The following is a 27,883-nucleotide window of genomic DNA, read 5'->3' as shown; positions in this document are numbered from 1 at the left end:
GTGTCAAACTCCAAAACTCTAACCCAATCCATTTAGGTAACATATCGTGTTGTGTCACCAGTTTTGACCCATTTAATAATTAGAAGTATGTTAACATAGCATGACTCATTTAAACTTGTTTGTTTCATGTAAATAGGTTGAACCAAAATGCATAACTCATTTGACTTGATTAATATAATTTTACGTGAAAGTTAAATTTATATTTATTAATAACTAAAATACCTTAAAAAATATATATCAATATTTTTTAAATTTTAACATATAATAAAACCAATATTACAAGCTATACAATAACAAATGTGAGCATAGATCTAAAATTACAATTCCAATAATAAAAACAGTAAAAACATAAATATAGTGGGAAATACCAATATTAGAATTTTAACAATAATAAAATTTTAATTTTGAAATAAATTCTAAACATGTCAAAATGGGTTGATTTCGTATTAAACAGGTTGACTCGTTTATAAATCATGTCTTAATAGGTCAACTCGTTTTGACACGAACCCGTTAACATCAAATCCAAACCCACTAATTTCGTGTTGAGTTCATGAGTCATGTCATATATTGCCATCCCTAACTATCAACTCCATAGATTTTCTCCTGGTTTTTGCACCAAGTAGAAAGTTGCAATTTTCAATCAAGTGTTATCTTCAACTGATGATCCATCACCATATGAAAAGTAGAAAATCATCTTGACCTCAAAAAAATTCTTGGTTACTTGCATGACTATCATACTCTTTTGCTCATACCTTTTGCTCTCTAAACGAGATGATAATCTGATTGTAGGTATGAGGTTGACTATTCTACCATTTTGCTCTCTGAAGGGTTGGGAGGTTAACCCTCACTGCCGACTTCATCCCCTCCAACTTTCTCTTGCCTTTTCACTTTAATCTTATTTTTATTTCCAAATTTTACATCTATTTTCCACGATTTCAATCCCCATGTTTCTTGTAATCCATTTTTCTTCTTAAATGAAGAACCCACCTATATATTAACCCTAAATCACTTGAGAACCAAAATGTTCCTAAGAACCATGAAACGCCGTCTAAGTCTTACACGGTCATTGTGGGTGAATCTAATCGATTAGAGCTCACCTCAATCCCAATATCTAACATCGCTTTACCGTTAAAGCAAGCCCAAACGAAAAATGGCAAACTGGCAATATTCTTCACACCGCTTGTGGTTAAATGGTCAGAAGCTACACTTCAATACGCATTGATAGCAAAATTATCTAAGGGTAGGCCTCAAATGGATGCCATTCATTATCACATCTCTAGCAAATGGAATCTTGTTCATCCTCCAATGTGGGGCTTATTGATTCGAGACATGTATTAATAAAATTACAATCAGCTGAAAACATGGCCAAAGCTTGGACTCGAGATACACACACCATGGAAGGAGCATTGTTCAGATTGTTCAAATGGTCTCTGGATTTTTCACCAAAGGAGGAATCTCCTATTGCTTCGGTATGGGTAAGACTTCCCCTATTGCCTTTGAATTTTATGTCAAACCCTATCATAAGGCTATTGCTCATCCCCTTGGAAAATTTCTTGCTACTGATTTACCCACACTTACACACACTCATCCTTCATTTGCCCGTATTTGCATAGAAATGGACTTATCATCTCCTAGAGAAAATATTATATGGATTGGCAATGTATTGAGTACAAGAGATGTCCTTGTTATTGCAAGCATTGTAAAATCAAGGGACATGATGTTAATGAATGTAGAAAACTATTAGTCAAGGTCAACAAGCCTTAACAGCTTGTGAATGACAATTCGGTTGCTCGCAAGAGGAAAAATGCTTATATTACCTCCCTTACTCTCCCCGATGGTTCTTCCTCCTCTAAGCATAAAATTATTTACTCAGCTGTTGTGGATTTCTTCAACAATCACTTAGCTGTTTCTTCAACTCATTCTTCCACCTTTTTGTCTGATTTAATTCCTAACTTGGTTTCTGATGATGATAATACTTTGATGTTCAAACTTCTTTCGTTAGAAGAAGTAAAGCATGTTGTCTATAGCATCTCTTTAAACTTAGCTCTTGGTCCGGATGACTTCTCTTCTTCTTTTTACACTTCTTATTGGTCTATTATCCATCCAAACCTCTTTTAGGTGATTACTGATCTTTTCAGATGTGAGCCTTTGCCTCATTCCTTGAAACATACTTTCATTTGTTTAATTCTTAAGAAAGACGATCCCTCCACTTTCTCTAATTTTAGACCCATTAGTCTTTAACAAGTGTCTTATAAGATTTTTTTTTTTTCTAAAATTTTGGCTTCTCGTCTTGCCACCTTCTTACTCAAGCTTATTTTGGCCCACCAAGATGCTTTTATTGAAAGGAAAGTCATTACTGATAATATTTCGTTGGCTCAAGAACTTACTTATAGTTTTGCTAGAAACATTAGAGGCAATAATTTTATGCTCAAAGTTGGCATGGCTAAAGCCTTTGACAAGGTCAACTGGATTTACCTCTCCCATGGTACTCCTTTCCTTTGGTTTTAATGAATGTGCTGTCTCTTTATTTTAGAAATGTTTTTCTTATCCTACCTTTTTTGTTTGCTTAAATGGTACTCATTCGGGTTATTTTAGTTCTAGTAAAGGCCTTTGACAAGGGAACCAATTATCCCCTCTTCTTTTTACTCTTAGTGAAGAACCCCTAAGTAGAGGTCTTCACCATCTTATGATTGAAGGTCATGTTACTCCTTATGCAGTCCCTAGGGGTTGCACTCCCATTTCTCATATCCTTTTTGCAGATGACATTTTGATTTTTACCAATGGCTATAAAAACAGTCTTTCCACCCTTATGAAATTCCTTCCTATTTACAAAGACTCTTCTAGACAAAATATCAACTATTCCAAAAGTGTCTTCCTAGTTCATAACAAAGTCACTACGTCCAGAAGATACATTATTGCTTCTACTACCGATTTTAATAAAGGAAACTTCTCTACCACTTACCTTAACCCTCCCATTTCCTATGAAAAAATTTCTTCATTCACTTATGATTTTATCCTTCTTAAAATTCGTAAAAAGATAGCTGGTTGAAATAATTACCTCCTTTCTACAGGCGGCAAACTTACCTTGATCAAATCCGTGCTCTCCTCTATTCCTATTCATATCCTTTTGGTCCTCAACCCTCCTAAAAAAGTCACTGATTCCATTCACAAAGCCTTTGCTAATTTCTTTTGGTGCAACATTGATGAAACAATAAGAAACGATAAGAAACATTGGATTTCTTGGAATCACATATGTCGTTCTTCATCAGAAGGTAGTCTTGGTGTTAGAAATTTACATGACATTGTTGATGCTCTTCACTATAAATTGGCTTAAAGATTTGTTAACTCAAACTTTCATTAGCTATTTGCAAATTTCTTTCCATTATTCACAATGAGAGTCAATGGAATATTCTTAATGGCTCTATTAATTTCTGGCATGACAATTGGGTAGGCAATGGTTCCCTCGTCCAAAAAGTTTTCATTATTTCTAACCCCTCTTTACAAATCAAAGATGTTTGTTCTCAAAATGATTGGAACCTTAATTTGATCCACAACGTCGTTGGCCAACTCATTGTAAATGAGGTCAATCTGTTCCCTATCCAAAAAAAAAAAAAAGCCCTAATATTCGTATTTGGAAGCACAACAAAGATGACATATTTTCCTCCAAATCTGTCTGGAATATTCTTAGAAAGAACTATCCTACGTTTTCTTTATCTCCCTTTAATTGGAATAAATCCATCCCTGTTAAATTTTCTATTTTTATATAGAAGTTATGATTCAATGTCATTCCTTTTGATGATAGGATCCAACATTGTGGGATCCATATGGCTTCTAGATGCAATAACTGCATATATGGGTATGATGATACCTCTGATCATGTCTTCTCCAATTGTAAGCTTTCCAAAGAGGTTTGCTAACATTTCTCTACTATCTTTGGCTACACAAACACAATCCATCATAGTTGGAAACTTAATGCCACTCATTGGTGGTCCCCCTTTAAAGGTTCTGATCAGCTCCATTTAATTGGTCACCTTCTTCCTCTCCTTATCTTTTGGAAACTTTGGCTCGTTAGAAATAAATCTCATTTTGAAAACTCTTTTACCTCTGCTAGCACTATTATTCATAAAATCAATAAATGGTTATTAAGTCTTGCTATTTTGTAGCCTTTGCTAATATTTATGTCCTTCATCACTTACACATTCCCCTAACCACCATTTGAATAAAAAAACATATCCTTGTTCGTTGGTTAGCCCCTCATTGAGGATCTCTCAAGCTCAACATCAATGGTGCCTCTACAAGTAATCCAGGGTTTGCTATTTTTTTTTGGGAGAGAGGGGGGGGGGGGGGTTCTTTGGTCCCATGATTGCTTTTTTGTTGCTAGTTTTTCTTGCTATCTTGGTATGTGTACTAACACTTTTGTATATTTTTTTGCTTTAAAAACTAGGCTTACTTTGTGCTATCAATTAAGTGTTCATGACCTTCTTGTGGAAACTGATTCTCTACTTGTGGTGAATTTGTTTAATAGGAATTCTCATTCCCCTTGAAAATATGCTGATCTTTGGGTTGATATCTTTCATTTCAATCATTTTTTTTTCTTTTATTATTACTCACATTTATAGATAAGGGAATATTTTAGCAGTAGTCTCACTAATCATGGAGCTTTAGGTAACACTATAAGTTTCTCTTCTATTTTTTAACTTCCCAAATATATGGTTGGACTTTTTGCTTTAGATCATGCTGTTATTGCCAACTTCCGACATTAATTCTAACATTCTTAGGTTCTTTTTATATTTTCATTTTTGTTTCGTTTCTAGTAATGGTTTTTTTTTTTTTTTCCCCCTTTAAAAGCTTGGTTTTGGAAGTTTAGATGTTGTAACCGCTTTGCTTTTTTTGTATAAGATATTCATCCACCATAAGTGAGGGTTTATCAATAAAATGGGGGTCCTGTTATCTTCTTTAAAAAAAAAAAAACTCATGTTACTTCTACACGTAATAAAATTCAACCATGTATTGTGTGTCCTCTAGCCAAGCAAAAATGCTTACCATTTCCACATAGTTCTCAAACTTCAAAATCTTATTTTCAAATGGTTCATTTAGACATTTGGGGACCATTTTCATGCCCTACTATTGAAGGATATTGATACTTTCTAATATTTGATGATGATTACTCAGGAGCTTGTTGGACATTTCGAATGAAATCTAAATCCAACACACGCAATCTTCCATCCTACTGATATTCCATCCTCCAAACCTCTACAATCTTCCACTGACCTCATACCTACAACCTTCACTCAACTTTAGACTACAATCAACCAAACTACCATTGTCTATTAGCATCCAAACCAAAATATAATGAGGATCAAGTCTAGACTCTATGGTGAATTTAACCAACTCTTCAACTGAAATCACCATTCTTTCCTAAGTGTATACAGAATCGTAGACCTAAGCTCTGATACCACCTTTGTAACGCCGCAAACCCAAAACCATAAACATACAGAGTTTTATCTATATTATTATAACTTTCTCACTGTTTACAACATGTATCATATACATAACTTCCAAAGTATTCACAACTATAATACAATGATTCTCACCAACACATTTACAAGTTCGACTAGAGCCATTAATTTCTCAAATATTTACAAAACAGATACTCCAACAAAAACTGTAAAATGACTAAAGTATGACCAAAAGAACACTCTTTGTACAATCAAAACCATCTCCAAGTAACAAAACCATCCATCCACAAAACTTCCAATCTCAAGTGATCAAACCAAGTCCCATCTGGAATCTTTAGTTCAACAGCTATCACTTCAAAGGGAGGAACTTTCTACAACACTAAAAAATTTATGAAATGAAATGGTGAGTTGTCACATACGCAGTAATTAGCAATTTAATGGGGGTGTGGGAGTTGACAATTTTCTTCACTATAAGAGAGTGAATGAGTTCTCAATCAAATAAAGTGAGCAATACAATTTCATCTCAACTTTTATATTCAGCCAAATATCATATTTAAGGCTAGATGATAATAGGAAATAACCAATATATCATGAAAATATCATGCCACGAAGACATCATGCCGCGATGGGAATCAAATATACCACAAAGATACCAAGGGAGGTTGAATATGTCACAAAGACATTTATATCATGGGCTCAAGAATAAATAGCATGCTCACCTTTAACCTTCAATTTGATAAAACATATAACATTTTTTAACTCTTCTAACCATCACAAAATTTGCACAAATCTCACAAGCCAAGCCAAAAATAGCATATGAATGTGTACAATTCCAAAGTTTACTCAAATTTGAAATATAAAACCAAAGTGCACAATTCCAAACAACCCAATCATTTCTTTTTGAAAAAACCCATTAAAGAGCCACTTACCTCAATTTATGCTTAAAATAGTCACGATATTCATTTGCCAACGTCACTCGGAACCTATTTCAAGGTCATTATAATCCGTCAATTTCAATTCTAAAAATTATCTCACAACTCTAAAACTTCCCACAATCCTTAATAATCATGAGTTTAAACTTGTTCTAAAAGATTATCCTTCAAAATAGAAAAACTCTCAAATTTTTAGGTTGTAATTAAGCTTCTGGACAGCAAGTAAAATGCCTCTATTCTCTTAATAACCCAACATAAATAACGTCTATACTCACTCATAAAACAGTGACTTAACCTAGATTAATTTTAGGCAATACCCACCATCAATAGTTGAATATTAACATCGTATTCCATACCCTAACAACGTAATCCAATAGGTATATTCTCAATAATTCACAACTCCAAAATAAACAAACTCTATCTACAAATTTAGGTAAATAAATCAATTATCAAGGATAAAAAAAATTACCTAAAAGTGTCGTCGGGGGTGATGAAACAACAAAGGCTAGAAGCTGTGAGAGAGAGTTATCGAGATAGAGATATATAGAGAGAGAGTATATGTACTGTTTAAAGAGAGAGAGAGAAATACTTATATATTTATGGTTTGGAGAGTGATGGAAAGAGAGAGAATAATTACATATGTATGTGTATACGGTGGGGGAAAAGAAATTGAAATATACTAGATGGGGGAAGGTGAAGGGTACGACTGTGCAATAACTGAAAAGAGAGTGAGAGGTGTATACGGTACTGTGTGTGAGAATTGAATATATATATATATATATAGACAGAGGGAGAGAGGGAGAGAGATAGAGTAAGTGGATAAAGATAGAGATATATAAAGAGAAAATTTATTTACTATTTAAAGAGAGAGAGAGAAAAAATATATATGTATATATGATTGGGGGATAACTTATATATATATATATATATATAGAGAGAGAGAGAGAGAGAGAGAGAGAGAGAGAGAGAGAGAGAGAGAGAGAGAGAGAGAGAGAGAGAGAGAGAGAGAGAGAGAGAGAATTTGAGATATAGATATGGTAGTTCAAGAGAGAGAGAGAGTTGTTGGTTAAAGAGAGAAGATATTGAGGGTTTGTGTTTGTGAATTGAAGATGAAGAGTAAGATACAGAAGGTAGAGAGAGATAGAGAATCAGTGGTTAAAGAGAGAGATGATGTGATAAAGGGGAAAGTATGAGGTAATGAGATAAGGGGGGATGTACGAGAGAATTTTTGGGAAGGGAGGTGAAATTACAGGAAGAAATGAAAAGGTACGAGAAGGGAGAGAAAAGTTGGAGAGGCTGGGCTATTACTCATGGGCTGGGTCACTTTTTTTTTTTTTCCTTCTTCTTGGGCTATTACATAGCCCATCATGTTCTTCAGTATATCAAACCCACTCTTGGATGGGGCTTGTTCCATGGCTGCTACTGTCTGTAAGCTAATATGGATTCGACATTTGCTTCAAGATCTTTGTACCCCATATTGTAGCAAATCCCATCTTCCATAAACATACAAAGCATATTGAACTTAACTGTTATCTTGTTAGTCGTTTGTGATCAATTTCAAGCTGGGCTCATTCGTACTTTACATGTTCTATCTGCTCATCAACTTACAAACTTACTTTTTCCCACTTCTATTCTTTGTGTATATAAAATAAAGCCTTATGTAACATTTTTTACAATGCAATATAGAAGAAAGATTTTCACCTTCCCGAACATTCCTCTTTTCAACGATGATGATGCACAAGCACTGGAATGATGCAGAAAGCCACCACAAAGGACCCCAGTATCCATTTTAAGGCCTCAACACTAACAGCAATGCATCCCAAGTCTATGCACTTGTTTTTCTTCTTTTCTAAGGCTCCAACAGATGATAAATATATGAGTTGGGGAAAATAAAAGTTAAAGAAGGATGAATAGAGGGGGATCTAAAGATTGAGAAAGTTTTTGTTTTCTTTTTATTTTTCAAATTTTTTGTCAGGTAAAAAGGGCAGGAGGGGGAATTGGAGTACGAGAGAGAGAGTTAATTTTCTGCAATATTTTCTATAAAAAAAATGGGAGTGGGCTCGTATCTTATATTATGGACCTGGGCTTGGCTGCTTTCATCGGCTCTGTTAAAAAGGCTATATTAGGCCCAATTCTTCTGGGCAGCAGCGATTACATCCTACCAGGTGCAACACCAGACGCCACCATCATTGCCCTTCACTCACCCCACCTTCCCCCAGCTCCGAAAACCTCCCCGGACTTCTGATTCCCCTAGAAATTATAATAACATTATTCAAATTTCCAAATATCCGATCAAATCCCTCCCTCCAGATCTGAACTGAAATCGACCGATACAGGGCGAAAACTTGTATGAATGAATTGTTGGAATTGAAGATAGTCTCTCCAATTCCGTTACCATGCCCTCAGCCGAATCCGAAGCCGTATCGCTCTTCCGTTCCAAGCCCGTGTCGGAGATCCGAAATGTGGAGGCTTCGACCCGGGCACAGATCCAGCTCAAGCAGGAGGAGCTCCGGCAGCTCGTCGGCACCCGTTACCGGGACCTCATCGACTCCGCCGATTCCATCGTTCTCATGAAGAATTACTCCCAGTCTATCGCTTCCAATCTCTCCTCTATCAACAATGCGATCCGTTCCCTCTCTTCCGAGACCCCCAAGTTCAACTCCAATCCTAATTTGACACGAACGAGGACCTACGGGATCGCCTGCCGAGTCAAGTACCTCGTCGACACGCCCGAGAACATCTGGGGCTGCCTCGATGAGTCCATGTTTCTGGAAGCCGCCGCACGGTACTCACGTGCCAAGCACGTGCATGACAGACTGATGAACAACGAGGATCGTGGAGAGTTATCGATCCTGTCGAGTTTCCCTCTGCTTCAGCACCAATGGCAGATCGTGGAGAGCTTCAAGGCTCAGATCTCGCAGCGGGGTCGAGAACGGTTGCTCGAACAACGCGGCCTTCCGATCTCGGCCTACGCCGATGCGTTGGCCGGCGTGGCAGTGATCGACGAGCTGGACCCTAAGCAGGTTCTGTCGCTCTTTCTGGACACCAGGAAGTCGTGGATTTCGCAGACACTAGGTACGTGTGCTCACAATCACAATGCTACTTGCGACGTCGTAGTTTCCGTGTTTTGCGAGGTTTTGAGTATAATTCAGATCACTGTTGGCCAAGTGGGTGAGTTGTTCTTGCGAGTGTTGAATGATATGCCGTCGTTTTATAAAGTCGTACTGGGTTCGCCTCCCGCATCTCAGTTATTCGGAGGGATTCCGAATCCGGATGAGGAGGTTCGGCTTTGGCAGTTGTTTAGGGATAAGTTGGAATCCGTCATGGTCATGCTTGATAAGGAGTATATTGCGAGGTCCTGTTCTCTGTGGTTAAGGGAATGTGGGCGAGAACTTGTCAATAAGATCAATGGGAGGTATTTGATTGATTCCATTGGTTCTGGACAAGAGCTTGCTTTGGCCGAGAAGTCCATAAGGGAGACCGTAGAGAGTAAGACTGTGTTGGCAGGGAGTTTGGAGTGGTTGAAGAGCGTTTTTGGGTCGGAGATTGAGTTGCCTTGGACTAGGATAAGAGAACTTGTTTTGGAGGATGAATCTGATCTGTGGGATCAGATCTTCGAGGATGCTTTTGTGAGGAGGATGAAAATGATTATGGACATTGGGTTTGAGGATCTGACGAGGGTTGTGAATGTGGTGGAATCGACTCGTGCCATTGGGGAGAATTATTCTGGTGGACAAATTGATTTCCAGGGGTACTTGAACAGACCTTCTACGGGTGGTGGGGTTTGGTTTATTGAATCTAATGCTAAGAAGGTTGGTGTGCTTTCTGGTTTTAAAGCACCGTCAGAAGAGAACGATTTCCAGACTTGTCTGAATGCCTATTTTGGTCCCCAAGTTAGTCGAATCAGAGATGCAATGGATAGCCGTTGTCAGAGCATTCTTGAGGACCTGCTCAGCTTCTTAGAATCTCCAAAAGCAGCTCTAAGGTTAAGGGATCTGGCACCTTATCTACAAAACAAGTGTTATGAGAGCATGTCCACTATATTGGTTCAATTAAGGAGTGAGCTTGACAATTTATATGAGGCCATGGAAAATGCCAACAAGGAAGGTCAACCTCTTCCACCAGCTATAATTGTTGAGAGATCTCTTTTCATTGGGCGACTGCTGTTTGCATTCCAGAACCACTCGAAACACATCCCAGTGATACTTGGTTCTCCAAGGTTTTGGGTAAATGAAACTTTTGTGTCTGTGGTTTTCGACAAGTTACCTTCCTTGCTGAGACAACAATCTAGAGTGACTGCTGATTCTCCCGTATCTGATAGCCCTGGAAGACAAACACCCATTGGCACTAAAAGAAGAACTTCATTAGCCACTGCAGCATTGCTTGGAGCCGGTGAAACTGCAAGCCCAAAACTTGAAGAATTCAGTAGGCTTACACGAGATCTTTGCATTCGAGCACACAATTTATGGATATTATGGCTATCAGATGAGCTTTCAACTATTGTTTCTCGGTATCTTGGACAAGACGATGCATTATCATCAACAACTCCATTGAGGGTATGCGATATTTGTAGACAACTTTGTCCTCTTTGTCTCTCTTTTTTTTTTTTTTTCTCCTTCTTTCATCATATTTTATGCCCCTTTCTTCCCCATACTTTTGCCTTTTTCAGCATGCATTTGTGGTCTTAAATACACAAAAAAGAATGTATATAACTGTCATCATAGATTTTTTTTTTGGTAAGGGATTGTATTAATAAGAATAGGTATAGCCCAAGTACACAAGGGGGGTATACAAGAAGTAACACGTATTTAGGAAGAAGAAATGGACGCAAGAAAATCATGAAAATTGAGGCCATTGAAATCTACAACTTTGGCCCATAGAAATAAAGTTCTAACAAAAAGTAATCTAATCTCCTCCAAGAACGCTCCTTTTCTTCAAATGTCCGATCATTTCATTCCTGCCATATGGACCGAGGAATACAAATAGGAACCATCTTCCACACAGCTGTGATTTGTGGAATACCGCCTCGGTTCGTCCAATTGGCCAAAAGCTTGACCACCATAGCAGGCATAACCCAGGCTAGCTCTAACCTTTTGAAGACATCTTCCCATAATGCTCTAGCAACCTCATAATGTAGTAGAAGATGATCCACAATCTCACCACTTTTTTTGCATATACAGCATCATAGAAATCTTGATTTTTATAAACGAGATATCTGATTGTTTAAGAAAAGGAAGGTTTAGTAGTTCATGTTATAATTTTTTTTTTTCGATAAGTGTTCATGTTATAATTAATTTCAAGGTTGGGGTAGATAAGGATAAAATGACTCATTCTAGTAAGCTTGTTGTTAGGATCTGATTATAATTGTTTGGCCTGTTAAACTACTGTGAATTGTGCAGTAAGATTTGAGGGAGTAAACTCCAATTTATTTTCTTGGGATTGATACCAGTAAAACAGAAAATAGAAGTCAAATCAGCACTCCCTTTTGTCTTTGTTGAAAAAAATGAATAATGGAACATTGTTTGTTATAAATGGTAATGAAACATCTTTAGATAGATCGCTATAAACCGGGTTTGAGTCCAAACTGACTAGAATTTAATAATTTTTTTTTTGATAAGTAATAATCTTTATTGATTAGAAAGAAATTAGGCAGTGCTCAAGTATACAGGAAGTATACAAAGTGAGACACCTAGTTACATTTTAGTGAGCTGAAAAGAGGATAAAAACTCATGAACATTCCCACCCTTCAATAAGATAGCAGAAAACCATTGGAAAAGAGAGACCACAAAAAAATTCCAGATATCCCCCACTACCTGCTCCATGTTGTTAAAACACCAATCATTCCTTTCCGATCATAGGCACCACATTAAGCACAACGGTATCATCCGCACACTGCTGCCAGTTGAGTGCAGTTGTGAGACCTATTCCAGCATGCAAGTAGATCTACCACAAATTTAGGCATTACCCAACTCAGCCCAGCTCTACTGAGGATACCAGCCCATAACTCCCCAGCCACCTCACAATGTAGAAGCAAATGATCTATTGATTCCCCACTCTTTTTACACATGTAGCACCATTCCATGACAAACATACCTCGCTTTCTAAGATTATCAACCGTTAAAATCTTTCCATGAGCTGCTGTCCAGGTAAAGAAAGCGACTTTAGACGGTTCTAACACCATCCATATACTCTTCCACGGAAACGATACAAGGCTTTTGGATTGTCAAAACCTTGTAAAAAGATTTAACAGTGAACTTTTTGCTCCCTGTGTGAGTCCACAACATACGGTCACCCCCATTTACTCCTAGCTTTGCTAAATACAAATAGCTGTAAAAATCTGCCAACTCTTCAAGTTCCCAATCCTGAGCGTTTCTTGAAAAAGTAACATTCCAAGTTACCATCCCATTGGCACGGCATAAAACTTCTGAAATTGGGGTTTGCTGATTACCAGCCATGTTAAATACAACTGGAAATGCAGTAGAAGAGAGATCTCACCACTCCATACATCGAACCAAAAGTGGGTTCGTGCTCCATCACCCACCTCAAACTTGAGATGTTTTTCAAAAGTGTTCCACCCCTTTCTTATGCATTTCCATAGGCTTACTCCATAAGACCCCCTAACCTCTTTAGAACACCATCCACCCCACTTACTACCATACTTGAAAGACTTCCAGCCTTAGAATTTAAGGAGCTATTTCAGATTTTGATAAATTCAAACTAGAGACAACTTCAAAGCAAAGTAGGAGGGCTCTCAAGGAGCAAATGTGATCGGGATCCGGATCACAACAACTCAACGGCAAAAAGGAGATGAGAGACTGATAAGCTACCATGTGAGGAACCACCCACCGAGAAGCCCGCCCCTGTCCACCACCCCCTCCAACATACTACTCAGCACATCCATCACTAAAATGAATAAAAGTGGGGATAAAGGGTCCCCTTGTCTCATGCCCCGAGGACTGTTGAAGAAGCCTTTCGGGAGTGCCATTAACCAAAATTAAGAATCTAACAGTTGTGATGCAATGTTTTATCCACTGACATCATTTTGCCCCAAAGCCATATCTACCAAGTATATACAATAAGAAATCCCAGTTCACATGATCAAAAGCCTTCTCCATATCCAATTTCCATAAGATACCTGGGGTGCTGGTTCTAACTCTACTCTCCAAGCATTCATTAGCAATGAGGACCGAGTCTAGAATTTGCCTTCCTTTAACAAAGGCATTTTGTGACTTCAAGATGATCTTCCCCATAACTTCACTTAGCCACTTAGCGAGAACTTTTGAGATGATCTTGTAAATCCCACTCACCAAACTTATGGGATGGAAGTCTTGCACCTCCACCAACCTTGCCCTTTTTGGAGTAAGGGCAATGTAAAAGGCATTAAGGCTTTTCTCAAATTTCATTAATGAGTGAAATTCAAGAAAAACCTTCATGAGATCCCCCTTGACAATGTCCCAACAAGCCTGAAAGAAAGCCATTGTGAACCCATCTGGCCCGGTGATTTGTCTTTGTCCAACCCTTTTAGCACGCTAAGCACTTCATCCTCTTCAAACGGCGTTTGACCACTCCAACCAAGCTGCACTTGATTGGTCAATCAAATAAAAAACTAGTCCGTCTACCTTGGGCCTCCCTTGGTTGCGTTGTCAGAAGCTTGTCATAAAAATGGACAATGTGATCCTTAATAGCGACTCTATTTGAAAAACCCTGCTTTCCAAATGAAGAACCTCAATGACGTCGTTTTTTCGATGGGAATTAGCTACTCTGTGGTAAAACTTTGTGCTCTTATCCCATTCCTTCAACCAAAGGGCTCAAGATTTTTGTCTACAAGAGATCTCCTCCATAAGAATATGTTTTCCAGCTCAGCTAATAAAATCATTTTCCTTGCCGTATCATCAGCCGAAAGAGCTCCATCCCCCTCTTTTTCATCAAATTGCTGCAGCTCCTGAAACAAATTGTTTTGCTGATCATTAATGTTCCCAAAAAATTCCATATTCCATTTTCTTAGATCATTTTTCAAATCTTTAAGTTTCCCGTCTAAAACTAGGGCTGTAAATCAGTCCAGTCTAGTGATAGACTGAAATTTTTTTCCCTGGACCGAACTGAACATCCATAGGGATCAGACTGGACCGGTAGCTATTGGTTTGATTGAGTCCGGTCGGTCCGGCCTAATTATTTTTTTCAAATGAATTAATAAAAAAATTATTTAAATTACTAAATTAAAATTAAGTGAATTATTAATGTAGATTATGTAACTAACTCATTAAAAAAGTGTTTTACTATAATTATATTTATAATATTGATAGTTACTACTTAGACTTTACTCTTTAGTATGCATAATTATTAAGCATATATTATTTTATATGGTTAATGATAATAAATTAAATGAAAATTACATCATTAACTTATATAATTATTATATAAAAATAATATATTAAATTATTAAAAATATATATATAGGGGTTCGGTTTGATTCAGTTCAAAATTTTTAGACCTCGAGACCGAACCAAATTTCAGCAGTCCACATATTTTGAGACCGAGACCGACCGGTCTAGAATTCGGTCTGGACAAAAAATTTTGGACCGACTTATTTATAGCCCTAGCTAAAACAAAGCTAGGAGTGCTCATGAGTTGATATGAGGCCCATGACGATCTAACTTTATCCGTAAACCCGTCAACCTTCAACTACATGTTCTTCAATTTAAATTATCTTCGTCCCTCATGAAAACCCCCACAACCTAATAAGAGGGAAAGTGATTAGAGCAAAGTCTAGGGAGCCGATTGGAGGAGCAATGTTCCCCTCAAGGTTGCCTTCTTCGGCTAGTTGGCATCCCATGGGAAAATATTGACTATTGACAAGCTGAAAAAACGTGGCCTCTACATAATAGATTGGTGCTTCATGTGCAAACACAATAGTTAGCAGACCACATACTTCTTCATTGTAAAATAGTCAAGGCTTTATGGGATGAAATCTTCACTAGGAGGGTGATAGATTTATTGTCATATTGCAGCTGTTTGGAAGATGGTGCTTCTATGCTTAATGTGGTGCATATGGAAAAAAAAAATGGTCGTTGTTTTGACAATAGGGAACACTCTCCGGATGGTTTTAGGGCCTTTTTCTTTCATACATTGTTGGTTTGGGCTTCATCTGTTGTATTGAATGGAATGAGTTTTAATGACTTTTATGCTACTTTTCGTAGTGCGTAGTTTGTAATTAGGCTCATTCTTGTATACTTCTTGTGTACTCAGGCATTGCCTAATGACGTGGATTAATAAAATCTCTTTTTACTTATAACTAAAAGGAATATAACATTTAGAAAAATGTTGAAGTTTTTATACTTCTAGGAAGTGGATGTGTATTTTGAGACATCCTAAAAATGTTAAGTATTTCTACTTCTAGGAAGTGGATGTGTATTTTGAGACATCCTAAAAATGTTGAAGTATTTTTACTTCTAGGAAGTGGATGTGTATTTTGAGATATCCCAATAAGGAAAGCAATATATTTAAATTAGGAGGAGAAAGAAATAGACATGAGATGGGAATCAATGTGAATCAGATGTCGGATCAACTTGTCCATAAGTTTTTTTATTTTTTTTTCGATGTCATGGAACCTCTCCAAAGCAGGGCCCTTTGGACCCACTCTTGTAGAATAAACCCCGGTCCTGTGCACTGCACCCTTGGAAGTTTGCTTGTCCATAAGTTATGGAGCAACTGGAGCAATATATACCTGTCCTACCAAAAAGCTCATTCCATAAAGTCTTTGCCACCTCACAATGAAGAAAGAGATGATTTACAGATTCACCATCCTTCTTGCACATGACACACCAATCAGCTATACACAAACCACATTTTCTAAGTTTATCCGTGGTCAATACTCTCCCTAGAGCAACCGCCCAGCTGAAGAACGCCACCTTAGTAGGTAACTTCACCTCCAAATGCTTTTCCAAGGGCATGCACAGCCAGACTGACATGTAAGTGCCTTATAAAAAGAACTAACTGAAAACCTGGAATTTCCAGCATGGTCCCACATTAAACTGTCCTTTCTTCCCTGCATCACTTTTGAACTATAAATTCTTCCCAAAAAATCAGAAACAACATTCACTTCCCAATCATTTGCATCTCTAATAAAATCAAACATCCCACAGAATATTATTATCCGTACATTGGACAGCATCGTTTGGATAAGATCCTCACTACCGATAATTTGAGGAAAAAACGAGTAATTGTGCTCGATTGGTGTTGCATGTGTAAGAAGCATGGGGAGTTAGTTGATCATCTGATTTTGCACTGTGAGCTGGCCAGGATTATGTGGGATGATTTTTTCTCAAGAGTTGGGTTGTCATGGGTCATGCCTTGTAGATTGGTGGATTTCATTGCAAGCTGGAGAGGAATATACGGTAATTCATAGGTAGAAGCAATTTGGAGATTGGTACCAATATGCATGTGTTGGTGCATTTGGAGGGATAGAAATGCTAGAAACTTTGAAGATCGAGATAGAACAATGGATGTGCTAAAAGTTTTCTTTTTTAAAACATTGTTCTTGTGGGTGGGGGCCATAGTTTGTAACGGGCTAAGTGTCCATGATTTTCTTCTTTCTATTTCCTCTAGCTAGGTATTTCCTCATGTATACTACCTGTGTACCTGGGCTTTGCCTATTTTATGAATACAGTATCTTTGATTACCTATCAAAAAAAAAATCCGTACATTGGAGATACTTTGCCACAACAGCATTTTGATCCTTTGCAATCCTATAAAGAGAGGGAAAATCATACATCTTGTATACTTGGGCTTTGCCTATTCTTATTAATATTACTGTTTACCTATCAAAAAAAAAAAAGAGGGAAAATCACTTTTAAGAGCTGATTCCCCACACCAAATGTCATGCCAAAAAATAATCCTCTTCCCTTCCCCCACCTTAAATGTAATATGTTTCGAAAACTCCCCCCAACCATTCCTAATGAACCTCGATAAACTCACCCCATACACTCCTCTAACTTCATTAGAACACCAATCCCCCCACCCACTCCCATATTTTGCCACAATGACATTCTTCCATAAATATTGCCAAAGCCATTTTCCAAGAAGTGCTTTGTTAAACATCCTCAAATTTCTCACCCCCAATCCTCCATAAGAGATCGGTTGACAAACCTTCCAACTAACCAAATGAAACTTTTTTCCCTTTCCTATACCTTCCCATAAGAAATTATGATAGATTTTATTAATTCTGTTGCTACCTTTGCCGGCAAAGGTAAAAGTGAAAGAAAATACGTAAAGGAGATTAGACAAAGTACTCTATCAAAGTAATCCGTCCCCCTTTAGACAAGTATAACTTTTTTCATCCAGCCAACCTTCTCTCGATCTTCTCAATCACCCAATCCCATATCAAAACAGATTTATAAGAAGCGCCCAATGGAAGACCAAGATACTTCAGGGGCAATGAAGATACCTTACACTCCAAAATATTAGCCAAATCTAAAAAAAGCTGTGGTGGATGAAGATATCTTACACTCCAAAATACTGCAGACTTGTTAAGGTTAATCCTTGAGACCCAATACAGCTTCAAAACATAACAACAAGGCTCTCAAAGATTGAAGATGTTCTTGGTTGGGCTCACTAAAAATTAAAGTGTCATCAGCAAAAAGAAAATGGGATAATTTATTGTCATTCCGATACTCATTTCCCACCTTAAAACCCGACAAGAACATTCCTTCTACCGCCACTTCAATCATTCTACTCAACGCATCCATGACAAGAACAAAAAGAAAAGGAGATAACGGATCTCCTTGTCTCAAACCACATGAACTATTAAAAAACCCAACCGGGTATCATTCACCAATATGGAAAATCTCGACGTCAAAATGCAATGCTTGATCCACATACACCATTTCTCCCCAAAACCATATCTCCCAAGTAAGTACAAGAGGAAATCCCAATTGACATGGTCATATGCCTTTTCCATGTCCAATTTTATCAAAATTCCAGATTCATTTAATATAATTCTGCTATCCACAAATTCATTAGCAATTAAAACCGAATCAAGATTTTGTCTCCCCCTCACAAAGGCATTTTGAGATTTCGATTAATTTTTCCCAACACCAAACTCATACAATTAGCCAACACCATAGAGATGATCTTGTATACCCCATTTACCAAACTAATAGGACGATAATCACGCATCTTCACAGCCCCTACCTTTTTGGGAATAACAGCGATAAGTGTAGCATTGAAACTTTTCTCAAATTTCATAAATGTATAAAATTCAAGAAAAACCTTCATAATATTATCCCGCACTATGTCCCAACTCCCAACAAGCTTGAAAGAAAACCATTGAGAAACCATCCTGCCCCGGAGCCTTATCCCTTGCCATTCCTCTAACCACATCAAGAACTTCATCCTCTTCAAAAGCTCTCTCTTATTATTCTCTTGTATACTTCCTGTGTACTTGGGCTATGCCTATTTACTTGGAATAAAATCTCTTATTACCTATCAAAAAAAAAAAAACCTCTCTCTAACCATTCTGCACTTACCTGGTCCATGGAGTGAAAAAACAGTCCATCAAGCTTTGGTCTCCACGAGTATTCTTCCCTAAACAACTTCTCATAAAAATTCATGATGTGATCCTTAATGACCTCTTGATCTGAAATGATGTTTTCACCATCATGAAGAGCCTCAATAGCATTATTTCTTCGATGAATGTTAACCATATGTTGAAAAAAATTCGTACACTTATCACCTTCCTTCAGCCAAAGGACCTAGGATTTTTGCCTCCAAGAGATTTCCTCCATTAAAGAGATCTTCTCTAATTCATCCACCACCGCTTTTTTTCTCTCCAATTCCTCACCTGAATTGGCGCTCAACTAATAATCATATGCTAGTTTTAGCCAAAAAAAGGAATACCTTTGATGATACTGCTCTTTTGAAAAAGGTGATGAAAAAATTTATCTATAAACTTTTGCAAAAAAAATTTAAAAAAATACAATAAAAAGTGATTGTACGGTCAACCCACATTCCCCATGGAAACAAAAAAGGGCTACCGTGGGTCTATCAGTGCTTGTACTCTATATGAAAAACGAGTTAAGTGTTTCTATGCAATGTTGTTTCCGATGTACAATGTATATTTGGTAATTTGTAAACCAAGCTGAACCATCTTTTGATTTTTTTTGGCAGGGCTGGGAAGAAACGGTAGTCAAGCAAGAACAGGCTGATGAGGGCCAATCAGAGATGAAAATATCTCTTCCCTCCATGCCTTCTCTTTATATTATGTCGTTTTTATTCCGAGCATGTGAAGAAGTTCATCGTATTGGAGGTCATGTACTTGACAAAATGATTCTGCAAAAATTTGCATTAAGATTACTGGAAAAGGTATGGAAATTGCTGGAGATTTTGCTTGATTTTTCTTTGCTGTTATTTTGGAATATCTTATTTTTCATTGTCATCATCTGTAAATGTTTGAGCTTTATCATTGTTGAAGAGAATTTTGGTTCAGTTCACTTTTATACACGGTTATTTTATTTTATTTTTATAAATGATGTAGCTAATGCACTAACGTGTACATATAGCTATTGGTAAATATGTTCCTTTTTTTATTGGTTTATCTTCAGTCTGGTATAAGCGTTGGTAAATATGTTCCTTGATGTATGTGATGGGTACTAAAGGGATTTCCTTCCTCTAAACATGGTGTAATTGAAGCTCTGAAGTGTTATCTTCAAGAGATAATATATTGTTTTTAGAATTGGGCCCTTGACTATAGTGATTCAGTGGCTGAACTCTGCATTTGATTAACATACTTATTCAAGTTTAATGAATTTACCTATTAAAAATGATGCATTTGAATGCATGCATGCTAACTCTCCACATATCTAAAAAATTAATTTTACTTTTCAGCTGCCTGTTAAAAGGGTGCTAATTCCTATACCTTAAGTTTTCCATTGAGCACCATCCAATTGCTAATTAAAAAGGATACAGGTTAAAGAAAATTGACAAAGGAACAGCTGTTATAGAAGGGTGATGACACTGAAGTTTTTAAGAGTTTCATTTCCTTTACAACAACCATCCACTTCTTGAAAAAACAGTTAGAGAAGCACTGATTCGAGGTCCTTCTTTAATTGAGGAATTATAGTGGATCAAAAAAAAGATTTTCTACGGTAGCCTAGGACTGTTAGGTGTCTTTTGAATTTGATCTTATAAGGGAATGCATAATCATTTGTGGACCACAACCATGGTTTCATAGTATGCAAGTTCCTGTTTCTTTTCTTGTCAATGATTTAGTTGTAGGAAATTAATCTTAGAATGTAGGTATTTTTATAAGATAATTTTATTAATGAGCAAAAAAGTGTTACTCAAGCTTACAAGGAGGATACCGGTAAATACACATAGTTAGAAAAGGTAAGTGGGTGTAAAAGATCCTGAAAACTAAAAGTGGAAACATATGTATGCTACCATCCAATGGTAAAGGGATGTAGAAAAGAAATCCTTAAGCTCCTCCATGGTCTTCTCATGATTCTTGAAGCCTTGATCATTTCTCTCCCTCTATATGCACTATGCCCTTACATTAGGCAATTTAAATCATTTTCCATCTAATTCTCACTTTTGTTGGTTGCCAAACTGACCCTTCCAACACTAGAACATTCACCTCTTGTTCTTTTTATACATACAAAATCAATTTATCGATATAACCTGCTGATTCCTCAAATTATCCTATGTAACAATTTTCCCTAATGCTGCCACTCAAGCAAAGAAAGCCTCTCTCAAGGGAACGTACTCCTCAAATCATTCTTCCTTGGGAAGGAGGAACTCTCGTTGGGGTGAGAAGGCATGGTTAAACGATTTTACTTCAAATATCCTTTTCTTAGATGGGGCCCAGCACATCTTGTCTTTTCTTCCCTATCTTAATTGAATAGTGCACAACCTTGCATGGAATGATTAGAAGTGATCCATCTCCCAATCATGTGCAACTCTACAAATTCCACTTACCATTGATTGGAGCCGTTTGAAATCGGAAAATTCTCTACCACCGAATAATCCTTAACCTGTGCAAATAATGAACAACATTGGAAAGGTCCCCTTAAGAGGTTGATTTCCGCACCCTACCTCATGTCAGGACTTTATCTTGAAGCCATTTCCCACCTTGAATCTGGTAAATCTGGAGAACTCCCCTCGATATAGCTACGTAGGGGTTTCACAAAAATGCTGTGTCCAGCTTAGGGATAACATAAACTTGCTCTTCAAATTGTATTCATCCGTTTCATCCACTTTGTAGATAATCTTCGGAAAAAGTTTCACAACTCTTTGGCTGGGATCTTGCCGTTTTGTTTCTAGCTGGCAAAACCCGTGGCATGGTCATGAGATTGATATGGGAACCCTGCTGGTCATTTTTGTATTCAGTGTTATAAGATGTACAGTTTGGAGGATTGCATTTTGTTATTTTTCCTTCCCATTTAGAAAATGCATGGAGGAACTACCCTTGATAGATTCACTTGATATGGATACTGTCTACAAGTTAAAAGAGAGAAAAAAAAAAAAAAAAAAAAAAAAAAAAGAGAGAGGAGTTTGTGATCAGCCGCTGTCAGCCGACTTCTTGCTCTTGATAGATTCATGTGGGTGTTCTTATTTGATGTCTTCTAGCTAGCTTTTCGGAATATTATATACTTTGGATAAAGCAGGCTTCCCCAGTCTCAGAAACTAGTCCTTTTCCCTTTCGTTTCATTCCTGTAAATGGCATAGTTTTTTCTTGAAGTTTGACTTGTACGTAGTGGTTTCCCTCCACAAAAGGTGGGATACTACATCAATAAAAGGGGCCTGTTTCTTCTTCTTCAAAAAAAAAAAAAAAAAAACTGTTTCATTAGATAAACCCGTTTGATAATCTGAAATCAAAGTATGCTTATGTTCTCATAAAATAATTATTGATCTTTTCATACTGTGAAGTCTTTTAGTCAAGTGCCCAACCGAACCAAATAAGTTCTCTCATTAGACTGAATACCTTGCAAGTTTCCTTCTATAAAATGTCAATTCTTTTTCTTCCTATTTTTAACGTTTTTGGCAGCGGTTGCTCATTATGTTGGTTAGATCTTTTACTATTCTGGGAGTCCAATAGCGTCCCTGAGTTCCTTTTGTTCCTCTATTAATAGCATTGTTTCCGTGTAGGTCATTGATATTTACAGGGAATTTCTTTCTGCCAGAGAGGCTGGTGGATCTCAACTGTCAGAAAAAGGTGTTTTACAGATTTTAGTGGACTTGAGGTTTGCTGCTGATGTTCTTTCTGGGGGCGATTCCAGCTTGAGTGAAGAATTGTCTACTAGTATGAAGCCAAAGTTGCCTTTCGGGCGGAAGCAAGATCAAGGCCAGAAAAAGTCAGTCATCAGAGAGCGTATCGATGGATTAATAAATCGTCTTTCACAAAGATTGGATCCTATAGACTGGCTCACGTAAGTTACATTCTGGTTAAGAGAAAAAGTTTGAGGTTTTATTCTTCTGCGCTCATTTTAGATGTTGGGATTTTTAAAAATGCCACCTTCATGGTTAGGATTAGAGATGGGGGTTGTATTGCTTTTCTTTGTCCCACATGGTATCCTCAAAGGAATATACATATTCGCCCGGGAGCTGTCAGATCTGTCGGTTGAAAAGTCATGGTTAAAGTTTTCAATTTGAAGGTACAACTGTCGAGTACCGTGGAAAAAGTTTGGATTGACATAAATGGCCTACGATTGTGAAAAAAAGTTAAGTGCTTGGAATGTTAGAAGAAACCTATTTGATGCAGAGTAAAAATGAAACAATTATCCAGACTGTCGGCCAATGTACCCAACAAGATATTTAACACTTTCATTTCTTGATACTCAAACTTTAATGGTTTGACAAAAGGATGATCTGTCAAGATTCTCTTACTGTGGATTTCAGAAGAGGGAAAACATCATCGTTCTCTATGGATTGCATTGTGAAAATTTTAAAGTTTGACAAATGATTACAATTTGATAAATAGTTCTCTTTGTCGTTCATTCACAATTATAGTAGATTGTGACTAGTCTTGCCAAGGATAGATAGATTAGTATGCTTATGTAGTACACAGCTAAAAAACAATTCCTTGGCAGAACCATCTACCGATCTTTGTCTGAAAACACCTTGAGGCTTTTTTCATGGTGTTTTTATTAGTTAATTCATTATATACTCATGAAAAAACTTTCATTATATAGTTTATCTTTTAGTCATTTTTTATTTTAAATGTTCACCTCTTTTGACTTGGTGGTGCGTTTTGATTTGTTTCAACTTTAAGGTATGAACCATATCTCTGGGAGAATGAGAGGCAATCATACCTGCGGCATGCTGTCCTCTTTGGATTCTTTGTGCAACTTAATCGAATGTACACGGATACTGTCCAAAAGCTGCCTAATAATTCGGAGTCCAATATTATGAGATGTTCTACAGTTCCTCGCTTCAAATATCTCCCAATCAGGTTGGTGTTCTGCTTTCTTTTCGTCAGTTATCATATTATATGCGAGTGTGCATAAGTTCATGTCTGTCTTCGTGAATCAGTATATATATTATTTTATTTTAACATCTGCCAAACCTGTGCTGAGAATCTGAACCCAATCTTGTATGTCCTTGCTTGATTCATACAACTTATTTGCTAATATATTTCTTCTCAACCCCATTCAAAATAAATTCTGCACAGCATTTAATACTCTGTAACATGTTACATTTCTTATTCCTGAATCATTGATTATGCAGTGCTCCAGCGTTGTCTTCAAGAGGCACAACTAAGACATCTATTTCAACAACTTCAGATGATATCTCTTCAAGAACGTCCTGGAAAGCTTATACAAATGGTGAACTTTCACGAAAGATGGATTTGGATGATAACTCCAGTTTTGGGGTAGCAGCACCATTACTGAAGTCTTTCATGCAGGTAGGACCGCCATTTATCATTGAAAAAGTAGCAAAAAAAAAAAGGCATTCCAGGGAGAATGGGGATTGGTTGACTATTTATGTAGAGTATGACCGGATTTCTGCTATTTGCACATCCTACCTGATGGTCCGCTCTCACGTATAAAACACCGCAGTTTAGGATGTCGTGTGCTATTCAATGAGATGCAATATGCTGATGAAATATGTAGGTGTGGCAGCAAAAATTATTCGCTCATTTTGTAATCAAACAATTAAGAAATGATGATTTGAGGTCCATCATCATCCCCTTCGCACAATCTCTAAAGCTACTCTTATTTCTCCCGCTCTCCAAATACACCACACCAGACACGCAGGATCATATCAACATTAGTGCATGCTGGTTTTATTTCCGAGTTGGGCCTCTTCACCTAATAACCTGCATCCGATTTGGGTATTGGATTATTTAATGTTATAGCAGTACATTGGGATTAATTTGGGTGTCTACTTTAGTAAGTCAATTGAGATGGAAATCATGCAAGGGATTCTGTAGATTGTTTTTTGAGAGTGAAGACATATATAGCATGATTAATGGCCTTTATCTTTTTTGTAAATATGGCTTCAACATTTTGTCATACATTTGTGTTTGCATTTTAGGGAATTGAGGTTTAAAATATTTTCCTCGTAATGGTCAGGTTGGAAGCAGATTCGGAGAGAGCACATTGAAATTGGGATCCATACTTACAGATGGGCAAGTGGGCATATTCAAGGATAGATCAGCTGCTGCCATGTCGACTTTTGGAGACATTTTACCTGTCCAAGCTGCAGGTCTTCTTTCATCCTTCACAGCTTCTAGATCAGACTCTTGATTGTCCAATGGGTCCTTCCCTCCCTTTTCTCCATGGGTGTGAACGTTATTTAGTTGAAGGAGATGTGAAGCTTGATGAATATTTGGAGACTTTGATACAGCAAAATCACAATCCGATCCTCAGTTGCAAGAATATGTATATAGTATAGATAGGAATCAAGAATTTTTGAGAGATTTTCCTCGAAGTAAACAAGAAAGTGGAAAGAATATTATGTATATGGTATGCAGAGGAATCAAGAACTTTTCAGAGAATTTCTACAAGTGAAAGCGAAGATGGGGACTGAAGATGTGGGGGAGGAGATTATGTCCAAATAAAAAAGATGATACAGTTCAAATTGAGGCGGTACAGACTAAAAAATTGTTAGCAGCCCAAGAGCTAGCAGCTCAGTGTTTTCCCTAGTTATTGTGAAGTTGAAATGTATCAAATAAAGTACATAGTGAGACATCTTTACTGAAAATATTACAAGAACATGGCAAATGTGAGGGCTTTTAGGGGAAGCTTCATTTGGTTAGAGTTGTCAGAGCCAGAGGATGTTCTGGTGTGGAAGGGGAGCTCCAACATCATGTTCTAATAGGAAGGGAAGTTATGTCATATGGATAACAATTGGACAGTGCATGGCATTGAGTTGTTTGCGGTAAATATATGTGCAAGATGGTTGGCTTCTACGTTTTGTTGGCATATGTTGGATCTAGTAGAGGACATTGCTAAACTCATTTTCATTGTTAGTGGTTAAGATCTAAAGCTGTGAAGTTTGTTTGGCAAAACGGTACGAGGCCTCTATTCTGTTCTTTCAGCCAACTGGGATGAGCTGTGTTGAAGGTTGTCTAGAAGAAACTGGACTTCGATATTGTTAATCTGGGCTCTCTCTGTGTCTTTTTGGTTGATTCTTTCATATTCATTTAATCTTGTTTAAAATGACCATTCGCATACCCCGTGTATTATCTCCTTTTTTGGTGCACTGAAACTTGTTTTTAGATATATTTTCACTCAACTAAAGCAAACTTATGAAGAAAAGAGAGACGATTATTGTACCCAACCCAACAGAACAGGTGATCTCTTGGCATGAATTTGTTTTGCATGTTTGAACGGATGAAATACTTCTCTTGAGGATGTTGAATATTCTGAATTTTTTGGGTTTAAAATTTAAGGATACGTCTGAGCTCAGCTGACATCTTTCTTGGTTCAGTTTCTTTCTATATTCAGATAAGATGAACATGAATTTGAACTTTGATCCCGGCCCGCTTCTTGATTGGTTAATTCCCTATTAATGTGATCTGATGCCACTAGTCTGGATCGTGTGCCAGTCCCAAAGTGGCTCATGATTATCCGAAAAGACCAGCTAAGCATCATTGGCTTGTTCGGTTGGCTCGAGTACTCGATCTGGCTCGTGTCGGACCCAATGGTGGCTGATCATCCGGAAAAGACCAGATGCTTACTGGCTTCATGTTCAGTCCAACACTACCTGATAATACTAGGAAGGGTTCATGAGTACTATGCCAAAAACAACCCTAGAGAGAGATGTCATTCATCACTCTTAATTAATTGTCATATTTTCATCATTTCTTAACCATATATAATAGTTAAACGAGCCCATATCACTTGGAGATTAAGATGTTTCCCTATTTACATTCCAAAACTATATAATAATTAGGATTATTCCAAACCAATTCTCTAATACAAGATAAATATAAATAAACATTAGCAATTACTGGGCTATAACTCTTAACAATATTGATCATTTTCGTTGTAAGGTATCAGTACTCCTCGAAACAAGCGGGCGTAACCCCATCTCTTACATAATATAAACACCTTCAAGGCCTTGGCTCTGGCTGCAGTGGTGCACGCAAAAGCTCTTATGACACGCACAGTTCATGTAATAGGAGCTAAACCACTCCATGTGAAATTTGGTGGGCATTTCTAGCATTGCAGCCAATCAAATCGCCCGAAACTTCGACGTTAACTATTTGCAGAAATGAATCGATGAAAGCAGTTAGCTGAAACTTCACAAAAGATTAAAAAAAAAAAAAAGTGCTAAAAACCCAATAGGATAATCCAAGCTCTGGCCTCTATGTGTAGAACTCCCACTCAGGAGATGGGCACTGAGCCAGCCATATTCTGTTTCTGTGATTTGTGGTGCATGGAACAATACCATATTACAAAGCTTAACCTTGACCTTAGAGAAGGCAAAAATATGAACATGAAAAACCCGAAGCTTCAGCTTAATTTGGCAAGGTTATCAGAAGCTAAAATTGCCTTCCCTCACCTGATCAGTAGTACTTATCACGCACTGTGGGTGCTGATCACAAGTTTTTCATCCCAAATGTCATAAAGCTGTTTCCATTATGGAGAAGTTGGATGCAGCAAGCCAACTCATGAACCAAAAAATATATATGAATTAAGCCTCATTTTAGATTGAGTGTCACGCCCTAATTTATTATCACTGTTCTTGTTGTATTCCCTCTCCCCCCTCCCCCCTCTTTCTTTTTATAAATCCGGTCGCCTTACTTAATTTGGAAATCGGTTAAACCAGTCAACATAGTAATTTACACTGACACCAGAGTGAGTAGAACATCATGGCAGCATCGTTAATTAAATAGCCCAGAAGCTTTTCTGGTGTGTGAGGTTTTTAGTTTTTAAACCAAGCCAGCTGGGGGGGGGGGGGGGGGGGGGGGGGGGGGGGGTTGGGTTTGACTAGATTTCTTTCAAAGAAAAAGGTGGGAAATATTTTTTTGGGGGGTGGGGGGACAAAAAG

The 27,883-nt window shown here is 37.5% G+C and overlaps 1 protein-coding gene and 1 long non-coding RNA gene across 2 annotated transcripts; one reads left to right on the top strand and one right to left on the bottom strand.

Annotated features, from left to right (window-relative positions):
- Positions 1-5,486: 5,486 nt before the first annotated feature.
- Positions 5,487-7,229, bottom strand: LOC122308037. Its single transcript, XR_006241897.1, has 3 exons — positions 6,861-7,229; positions 6,389-6,442; positions 5,487-5,838 (listed from the first exon to the last, which is right to left on the bottom strand). It is a non-coding gene; the product is annotated as an uncharacterized LOC122308037 (long non-coding RNA).
- A 1,303-nt stretch (positions 7,230-8,532) lies between these two features.
- LOC122308473 (conserved oligomeric Golgi complex subunit 1-like) lies at positions 8,533-26,295 on the top strand. Its single transcript, XM_043121820.1, has 6 exons — positions 8,533-10,947; positions 19,556-19,750; positions 22,532-22,812; positions 23,655-23,834; positions 24,110-24,287; positions 24,958-26,295. Exons 1-6 carry the CDS (start codon positions 8,788-8,790, stop codon positions 25,129-25,131), a joined length of 3,168 nt encoding a protein of 1,055 aa, XP_042977754.1. The 5' UTR covers positions 8,533-8,787; the 3' UTR covers positions 25,132-26,295.
- The last annotated feature ends 1,588 nt before the right edge of the window (positions 26,296-27,883 follow it).

The sequence above is a fragment of the Carya illinoinensis genome, chromosome 4, assembly GCF_018687715.1.
Source record: "Carya illinoinensis cultivar Pawnee chromosome 4, C.illinoinensisPawnee_v1, whole genome shotgun sequence".
Lineage (NCBI taxonomy): Eukaryota > Viridiplantae > Streptophyta > Magnoliopsida > Fagales > Juglandaceae > Carya > Carya illinoinensis.
The sequence above is the reverse complement of the archived record's forward strand: the minus strand, read 5'-3'. Positions and strand labels throughout refer to the sequence as shown.